General features: G+C 41.4%; 1 protein-coding gene across 1 annotated transcript in view; it reads right to left on the reverse strand.

Moving 5' to 3' along the window:
- Positions 1-2530: 2530 nt before the first annotated feature.
- The window catches only part of LOC117886026 (olfactory receptor 5AS1-like), a 107451-nt gene continuing 99402 nt past the window's right edge, over positions 2531-10579 (reverse strand). The window contains exon 2 of the mRNA XM_034787659.1: positions 2531-3502. Within this exon, the coding sequence (XP_034643550.1) occupies positions 2531-3502 (972 nt within the window). The remainder of the gene's footprint in view (positions 3503-10579) is intronic.

The raw sequence follows: 10579 nt of genomic DNA on the forward strand, positions 1-10579 counted from the left end.
TTTTATGTTTCTCCTCAGTTATTTATTCCTAAATTCTTTAAAGGCATGTTTAGCCATTTAAATGTATGTAGCTGACAATAGTTGCTTTTGACCCTTTCAGGAATATTCATTCCTAAATTTTCAGATTGCTCAGAGTTTATTTTGATATCTGATCAATTTCCAAAGTCATCTTTAACAAGGCTTCTGGATCACCTGCAAATATAAGACATGGCAGCATACAGAGCTATTTTGGGTTCTATACCAGAAGATGCTTTGATATCTGTTACCAAGGGGCTATTTCTCACATTTATTGCAAATGGCTCTATTGCCAATGCAAACAATACTGGGGTAAGAGGCAATCTGGTCTTGTACCCATAAACAATTAAAAGGTGGGGACTGATGACAATTAAACAAATCAGGTTGAATATACAGGACTAATATGCCCTTAGAAAACTGATTTCCAAAACCAGATCTTACCAAAATATGTCCAAGATACTCCCACTCCAGACCATCAAAGGCTTTCTCGGCAATTCTTCTTTTCTTTTACCCCTCCCCCCAACTTTCCTGACATCTAGAAACTTTATCTGTGATGATTTTATGTTTTCTTCCAGCTCATTGATAAAAATGTTAAATAGTGTAGGGCTAAGAAGTGATCACTCTGGGGCAGGGCCGGCTCCAGGCACCAGCCTAGCAAGCAGGTGCCTGGGGCGGCCAATGAAGAGAGGGGCGGCACATCCGGCCCTTTCGGCGGCAATTCGGCGGCGGGGCCGTCACTCCCTTTGGGAGCAAAGGACCTGCTGCCGAATTGCCGCCGTAGAATGAAGCGGTGGTAGAGCTGCCGCCGCGATCACAGCTTTTTTTTTTTTTTTTTTTTTTGTGCTGCTTGGGGTGGCAAAAATGCTAGAGCTGGCCCTGCTCTGGGGACCCCATGAGAAACACACCCACTAGATGACAATTCCCCATTTACAGGTACACTTTGATACCTACCTATCAGCCAATTTTCAATCCATTTCTGTGCCAGGTTAATTTTATATTATTCTAGTTTTTTAATCAAAATGTCTTGCAGTACCAAGTCAAACTCTTAAGAAAAGTCTAAGTATATTACATTGACAATATTACTTTTATTAATCAAACACTTTACACACACACACAAATATCAAGTTAGCTTGACTGTATCTATTTGCCATAAAGCCATGTAAATTAGCATTTGATTACATTACCCTCCTTTAAGTCTTTATTAACTGAGACTCATTTCAATCACTTCATTATCTTGCCTGAGACTGGTTATGTTGATTGGCCTATAATTACCCGGGAAATCCTGTTTACCCATTTAAAATTTGGCACAACGTTAGCTTTATTCTAATCTTATAGCACTCACCGAGTGCCCTGAGACTTACTGAAAATAAATAGTAAGAGTCCTAAAAGTACCTCAACCAGCTCTTTTAAAACTCTTGGATGCATGTTATCAGGATGTGCTGATTAAAAATGTCTAACTTTAGTAGCTGCTGTTTAACATCCTCCTGAGATACTAGTGGAAGAGAAAGAGTTTTTTCATGGCCATATGAAAAGACTATATAATGTGTTTTCCCCAAACAGAGAACAGAAATATTTATTGAACACTTTTGCACTTTCTGCATTATTTATTGTAATTATAGCTTTTCTATCTAGAAAGAGACAATATCTTTTTGTTCCTAATAATTAACAAACAAACAAACAAACAAACAACTAGTATTGTCCTAAACTCGACTGGCCAAAGATTTCTCATTGTGTCCCTTATCAGCCCATATTAATTTTATACAATTCCTTACTTCTGATTTATACCCAATGCTATCAACTTCCCCTTTCTTTTGTTTGTTATATATTATTTTTACTTTTTAATTTTTATAACTCCCTTCACTTCTGCTGTAAACCAGGTCAGTTTTTAACTGGTATGGCCTTCTTCCCTGAAGTTCTATGACATCATTTAAGTTCCCACTACTGGAAAACAAGGTTTATATTGTAAACATAAGAAGGGGTGCTCGAGTGTGAAAGATGGGTTTTCAAAGCATCTAAGAAAGTTAGAAATTCATTCAAACTTCTATTGAAATTCAGTAAGTTTTGGGCAATTAATTCCCATGGGCTGCTTTGAAAATGGCAGCTTGATCTAGATCTAACAACCAATGAGAGTTGGGAACCTAATTCCTTTGGGCATAATTTAATTAACAATGGGAGCATACACAGAGATCCTGCTAAGTGACACTGAAACCTAGCATCTCGGAATCTTCAGCATAAAACAAGTTGCCTCCTCCCACTTGAGCTCATCTGTGAGTGAATAGCCGGTTGTTATAGTAATTCAGGAAAGCTGTAAAACAAAGACACAGTGACGTACACTATAAGGAATTGTTTCATTTGGGTTTGAGATATGATGCAGGTGTCCACCTTCAATTGAAAGAAAAAAGGAGTGGGCTGTCCTTTGAAAGTCTATAACTTAATCCTTTTGCTTCATATTCAATTATATCAATGACCTTCAGACATTTTATTTAATTTTTTGGTCCTTTGGATTACAATTCTACTAAATCCATGGTGTTTCAAAACCACTTAACATCCTTCTTAATGCCTTTCCCATTGCTTCCTTCACCTCTTTGTTTCTTAGAGTGTAAATGAAAGGGTTTAATAGTGGAGTTACAACAGTGTTAAAGATGTTGATTGTTTTGTTCATATCCAATGAGTTCTGTGCAGAAGGCTTGACATACAGAAAAATGGTGGAGCCGTACCAGATAGTCACAACGGTGAGGTGGGCAGAGCAAGTGGAAAAGGCCTTTTGCTGGCCTTGAGATGATGGGATTCTCAAGATGGTGGAGATGATGTGAATGTAGGAGACCAGGGTTATCACGCATGAGATCACAACAACAATGATTGAGACAATGAACGTTGCAAGCTCAACAAAGCGTGTGTCTGTGCAGGAGAGCGCTATCAAGGCATCAATGTCACAAAGGAAATGATTGATGACTTTAGGGCCACAGAAGGACAATCTGGATATTAGAGCTGCCAGCACAGAGATAGCCAGGAATCCACACAGCCAAGAGAGGAGGGCCAGATGAACAGAGAAAGTTCTGTTCATGAGGGAGCTGTAGCGCAATGGGTGGCATATGGCCAGATAGCGGTCATAGGCCATGACGGCCAGGAGGAAACATTCTGTGGAGCCCATGGAGAGGAGAAAAAACAATTGAAGGAGGCAAACAGTGAATGAGATGGTTTGGCTTGTGCCCAGCATGATGCCAATGGCCTTGGGAACACATGCTGTGGTGTACCAGATCTCCAGGAAGGAGAGATTGCAGAGGAAGAAATACATGGGAGTGTGCAGGCGTGGGTGGGTCCTCACTAGGGCTATGATGGACATATTCCCTATGATGGTTAGGAAGTACATAACTGAAAACACCACAATAAGGAATATCTGAAAATACCAAGTGCTGGGAAAGCCCAGGAGGATGAACTCCTGCATGCTGGTTTGGTTTCTTATTTCTGTCCCAGCCATGACATCCATCTGTAAAGACATAAGAGATCATAAGACATTTAAACATGTTGAACACATGTTTGGATGTGCTAAAGTGCAGACTCCAGAAATCTGGGACTAAAGCTAATAGAAGATAAGGGAAAATGGGTGCTACTCAACATCGTCCTTCCTTGTGCAACATTCCACCTCCACAATAGAGATGAGAGCTCCACTCAACAGTCCTCTAAGCCCATGATGGTGCAGTGGGTGGCTGACAATATGGTATCTTTTCTGTCTTGATGATCTAGCCCATCCACCCCACTCCACTCACCCCTGAGAAAGCCTCAGGATTTGGCCCATTCTCTTCATGCCTCACCTTGACAATAATTTTGCTCTCTGCTCAGGACAGAGTAGGCATTTTTTTCACAAGTCCCATTGAAAGTTCTAGGATTTCTACTCCTAAGTCACATACACTCTTCTGACTTTCAGTGGGACTTATGTCACTTAGGCCTAGAGCTCGTATTTTTTTTTTTACAAAACTGTTTCTCATTGAAAAATTCCAATTTGTTAAAACTGAAATATTTACATAAGAACATAAGAATGGCCAGACTCTGTCAGACCAAAGATCCATGTAGCCCAGTCTCCTGTCTTCCGACAGTGGCCAATGCCAGGTGCCCCAGAGGGGATGAACAGAATAGGCAATCACCAAGTGATCCATCCTCTGCTGCCCACTCCCAGCCTATCACAACCAGAGGCTAGGGACACCATGCCTGCCCATCTTGGATAATAGTCATTGATGGACCTATCCTCCATGAATTTATCTAGATCTTTTTTTAATCCTGTTATAGTGTTGGCCTTCACAACATCCTCTGGCAAGCATATCAAGGAAACATATCGGGTTAAGCTGAAAATTTCATCAGGATGGTTTCTCAGTTCCAGCATGGAATTTCTGATCAAAATGAAAACCTGAAAAAGAAATTAGCTCTCTAGCCTAGTGGTTAGGGCACTTGTTTGGGATGTAGATTTTATGTTGTCTGGATTGGCTCACTAACATGAGGGCCAAAATCAGGGCAGACTGTGACCAACCAGGACACAAACGCCCAACTGGTTGTGTGTTTTATACTTAGATTTCTCCAACCAATTATCAAACATGAGCACCTCAAGCATTATTACAGCCTTACCATGGAGTCACAGACAGTCCCCTTGCACACTCCAGTCTTTCTTGCCACCCAGGCCAGCTTGCCTTACACCAAAAGTCACAATAATATTCAGGTAACTCCCAGTCCCAAAGGATCGGTCACTTACCCAAGGTCAATTGCACCTTAGATCTCACACCAAAGACAACACTTGTAGCCAATCCTATAATAAACTAACTATATATGTATTAACTAGGAAAAAGAATTAAGAGAATTATTTAAAAGGTTAAGGCAGATAAACATACACTCCAAATGAGTTACAGTCCTAGGTTTCAAAAGGAGATAGAAGCTGCTGTAATATGTCAGCTTTCTATGTCCTTTAGGGCAGTGGTTCTCAAAGCCGGTCTGACGCTTGTTCAGGGAAAGCCCCTGGCAGGCCGGGCCGGTTTGTTTACCTGCCGCATCTGCAGGTTCAGCCGATCGCGGCTCCCACTGGCCGTGGTTTGCTGCTCCAGGCCAATGGGGGCTGCAGGAAGGGTGGCCAGCACATCCCTCGGCCCTCGCCGCTTCCCGCAGCTCCCATTGCCCCTGAGCGGTGAACCGGGGCCAGTGGGAGCCGCAATCGGCTGAACCTGCAGATGCAGCAGGTAAACAAACTGGCCTGGCCTGCCAGGGCTTTCCCTGAACAAGCGTCAGACCGGCTTTGAGAACCACTGCTTTAGGGCCAACCCCAGGTAAGCAGCTTGGGGATCCCTTGCTTATGTTTAGAAATATTGTCCTCTCCAAATGCCATTCAACATAATGATCAAGTCCCTTCTGGTCAGGGATTTTTATTCCCTTACTCCAAAGTTCAAACTGTGAGGGAACGAGGCTTTGTGCACCTCTCCTCTTCATGGGTGTGGGGAGAGCAATCAACAAAGTCTTTTGCCCACTGATGTTACACAATGGTTCATCTGGTGTCTACAGGCCTTCTTTTGTTGGGCAGGAAATGACAACTCTTGTGGTAAACTCATAGTTCACACTTGGTAATGCTCCTCTCCTGACTGTGGGGGTTTCCAGATTAATTGCAAACACTTTCATAATTGCAAAGACTTAAATCCTTATAAAATGGGATTCAGATATTATAGGTGAGATTGAAGCATGCAGCAACTCACCAGCATTTCATAAAATCCAAACACTAAATACATTCTTATAAACTTAACATCTATTTGAACAATGTTAACACCCAGGTGAGCAGACTGGTTTCCAGATGTGCATTTGTCAGTGTTTAGGGAGGCCCAGGGACCTAGGCAGAAGATATCATCTGGTCCGCCATTGACACAGTAGGGGACCAAGTTTGATTCCCCCCCTTTTTTATATATTGCAATGACAATAAAGTGTGAAACTGTGACATTTTTCACAAAAGGGAATTCTTGTTTTCTGGCCAGCTCTCCTTAGTCCTTTCTGAGACCTTCACCCCAAATTCTCATTAGAAACTAGCAATTCTGTTTATTATTGATTATGTGTCTTCTGGTTGAATTTTATGGTCCCACCTATGGTTGGGACCTCATTGTGCTAGAAACTGCAACAATATAGCCTAGAAACCATCCCTATTCCAAACAGTTTACAATCCAGAAGACAAACAAGTAGAGACATGCAACAAAGAAACAGCTTCCCAGATGTACAGTGCAATGGCTCTCAGTTTCCCTTTCACATAACAGCCCCCCTCTTCCACTCACCTCCCCTGGGCTCAGCTCCATTCAAACATTTCCAGTCTGGGCTAGACCAGAACAATAGTTAGGAATCATGTTCCAAGCCCTGTCCGATACCAAATGCTTAAGAAACAACCTATAACCCACCCCACTATTGCATGTACTTTGCCACATTCTGCAAAGGCCATCTGTCCCTGAGCTGAGAGAAACATCAGTTTATAGCAGGAAGAACAAATGGTCGATCATCATTGTAGCCGGGTATTTTCAAAGAGGTTAAGGGAGTCAGGTACCCAGCTGTCGGGAACATTCAGTGGAAGTTGGACGATTAACTCCCTTAGGCTTCTTTGAGAATCCCAACTGCAATGTCCTTCCTCCAGTAGGTTAGTTTGAAATCATCCTCAGACAGATAATAATACTTAGCACTTGTGTAGTTCTTTACAGCTGCAATGTGTAAAGAATGGCTATTCATCCACAAAACACACCGGCATGCTAGAGGCCTGACTGAAGGCACAGTGGAGTGAATGGTTGACTAGGCAAGTATCATTGTTCCCATTGTACATCGGGGCAAGTAAGTCAGGGAGGTGAAGTGATTTGTCCAAATCACTTCACCTCCCTGACTTTGTGACAACTGGGCATAGAACATAAGAGTTCATATTCCCACTTCTATGCCCTCTGCCCTGATCTCAGATATAGACATCCCAAAACCTCCAGCTGCCAGAAGCTGGGACTGGACAAAAGGGGATAGGTCACTCGAAACTGTACTTTTCTGTTCATTCCCTCTGAAGTTTCTCACATGGGCTACTATCAGAAGACAAGATACTGGGATATAGGCTCCATTAGTCTGACCTTCTCGGAAAAGATGTTGCTAGCATACTAGATATTAGATATTTACATAAATATATTCCAGCTAGTACAGATACATCCCCATCTAGTACAAGCTAAGATGGTCTGATAAATCTATGAGTAAGGATGTTGGGTCTAAGATATTAGGAGCAAGGGGAGGTAACAAACAGATGACATTTAATACATAAGGTGGTGTGTAGGTTGTGTATGTTAGTTGTTTAGCTTAGTCTATAAATGTCAGGATACTTTGCCTTAATTCTTTGTGTGGCCTAGGGGATGACAGAAACTCCCACTGCAGACTGATCCATTCCTTGCTACTAAGCATTCATGTGTTAGTGTACTTGTAACCACAGAGCCAGGGCATTCATACTGTCCCTAAGAGGCAGTAAGCCTGGCTGAGTGCCTTTGTCACCGAACCGTGTCTGTGATCTTTCTTTATGAGTAACATCGAGCTCTGCTGAACGAGGAGGCTGCCTTATCTGCTGTTAATAATAACCAAGGACAGAAGCACTGGGCATCCTGGACAGTGTTACTAAGGCAACGACATTCCAGCCTTCAGAACTTAACCACACTGGGTAGTATTTTTGAGGTCTGCTAAACCAGTTCTCTGCGCAGAGCTGGAACAGCATCCCAAAAGAACACACACACACAAGCCAGCTAAAAACATATATATTTTTCTTTATTTGCCTCTGCTAAATTATTTACCCCGTAAATTTCAAGAGGTTAATTCATTACTGATCCATGAAAAATTTCCATATCCATTTCAACATTTTTGGATGGAAACTTGTCTTTTTGATGACATGGAGACTTCAGCAAAAAAAGTATTTCCATGAAGCAATTTTAGTTTTTTTATAAACTGAAAAGTTCCATTTCTGGTAACTGAATCATAGAAATGTAGTGTGGGAGGGGACATCATAAAGTTCAGCTGGTCCAGCCCCTTGCACTGTTGGAGGGAGAAGTAAACCTAGACCAGCCCTGACAGTTGTTTGTCCAACATATTTTTAAAAATCTCCAATGAAGGGGATTACATAATTGCCCTTGGAAGCCTATTCCAGAGCTTAACTCCCCTTAGAGTTAGAAAGCTTTTCCTAATACCTAACCTAAATCTTCCTTGCTGCCACTTTCAGTGGACATGCAGAAAAATTGATCACCATCCTCTTTACAGCAGCCCATAACCTCTTTGAAGATTCTTAGGATGTTCCCCCTCAGTCTTTTCTCAAAATTAAATATGCCCAGTTTTTTTTAAACCATTCCTCATTGGTTAAGTTTTCTAAATCTTTTATCATTTGTGTTGCTCTCCTCTGGATTGTCTCCTATTTGTCCACATCTTTCCTAATGTGTGCCACCCAGAACAGGACACAGTACTCCAGCTAAGGCCTCAAGTAGAGTGAGACAATGACCTGCCATGTCTAGCATACCACACTCCTGTTTATATACCCCAGAATGACATTAGCCTTTTATGCCACTACATCACATTGTTGACTCATATTAAATTTGTGATCCACTATACCCCCCAGATCTTTTTCAGCCATGCTACCACCTAGCCACTTAACTCACATTTTGTAGGTGTGCATTCAATTTTTCCTTCCTAAGCTAAGTAATTTGCACTTGTCTTTCTTGAATTTCATCCTGCTGAGTCTGGACCAATTCTCTAATTTGTCACGGTCATTTTGAATTTTAATCCTGCCCTACAAATTGCTTGCAACCCTGCCCAGCGTAGTGTCATCTGCAAATTTTATAGGAATACTCTCCACTCCATTATCCAAGTCATTAGTGAAAACATTGAATATTACTGGACCCAACACTGACCCTTGCAGAGCCCCACTAGATACATCCTCCCAGTTGACAGAGAACCTTTCATAACTACTATTTCATTATAGTGTTTCAACCAGTTGGGCACCCACCTAATAGTAATTTCATCTAGACCACATTTCTGTAATTTGCCTATGAGAATGTCACGGGAAACTGTGTCAAAGCCTTACTTACATCAAGATATATGACATATACTGCTGCCCTCCATCCAGTAGGCCAACAACCCTGTCATAGAAATGTTTTGATTTAAAAATGAACATTTTTAGTTTACCAAAAATGTTTTTTATGAAAACCCCAAAAATGCACATGAAAAATGTTAATGAAAACTAAAATATTTTTATTTTTAGCCACATATTTGATGGAAAAAAATCCATTGGCTCTATTAATTATTCAGAGTACAATGAACACTATTTCCTTTTGTTCTTCCTAGACTTTATAGTATATTAAACAAGAGGGGTAAGCTGTACCTATTCTACCAGTATGGGTCAGCTGACTCCTCAATGAGGAAAAGTTTTGGAATGGCTGGAGGATTTCCAGCTAGCTCGCATTATCAAGAAAAGCAAAGTTATTTCACAATACAGTTACTTTTAATTACAATTCCAGCTGTATCTGGCTAGTGGGTCTAACTTACCAGCTCTGTTGACGGAGCTTGTCAATAAAAACTCCCTTTGTTCCCAATCTTTTCCTCTCAAAAGGACACACAGCAGTCATGGCTCCTGAAAAATGGTTCATTGTATGGAGGTATATCTTGCTTTTCCCAACACTAGATATATATCAGTTATAGGAAGATTTTTCACCTGATGCTCATTTCCATGAAGCTTACTCTACACCACTGTAGCAATGTCTAGGGGGCTTAAATTGTGCGTGATGAGTCTAAATCACTTCCACTTTTTATACTGTTGGGATAGTGTGAGGTGTTGTTATTATAAATGGGAATCTGACACTCCAAAACCAAAAGACTCTGGTAAAGTCTGTAGACATCTGCATCGGTTAGAATCTCTTTCCATCACCACCCACCTGCTTTTAGCCCTACCTACCATATTAATGAACTGCAGCTCAAATTGGCTGCACGAGAGGGAATGTTTTGTACTCCTCCCTCACCTACCCATCACCCTGGGGATGTCTGATCAGAACAGAATTTCACAGAATTCCCTAGAAGGTATAACACATTCTGCTACGTCCGGCTCATCTCCTGGTTAAAGCACCAGTACTAACAGCTAGGAAACCGGCACACTTTGCCAAATGCTTCCCACACTTCATGAATGTCAGTGTCTTACTTGAGCCCCTCCTTCAGCCTCATTTTCCCCATCTGTGAAATAACGGGAAATGCCATAATTTGACTCCTCCCACTTGCTGGGCACAAAGCATTCTCAAAAAAAAAAAAAACACCACAGCTATGAGTGTTATAAGTTATAAGTTATAACAAGGATTTCTGCTGCATATACTTGAGTGCAATCCACTAGCACCTGATCTAGTCACCATTTACAGATATACAGCTACAGAGCACTCCTGTAACAGGGGAAAGCACCACTTCATAAATCCATAGATTCATAGATTCCAAAGCCTGCATAAGATGGGCCATAGAATGTTCCCAAAATAATTCCTACAGTGTATTTTTTATTCAAAAATAATCCAATATTTTTTTT

The sequence above is a fragment of the Trachemys scripta genome, chromosome 12 (assembly GCF_013100865.1).
Source record: "Trachemys scripta elegans isolate TJP31775 chromosome 12, CAS_Tse_1.0, whole genome shotgun sequence".
NCBI lineage: Eukaryota > Metazoa > Chordata > Testudines > Emydidae > Trachemys > Trachemys scripta.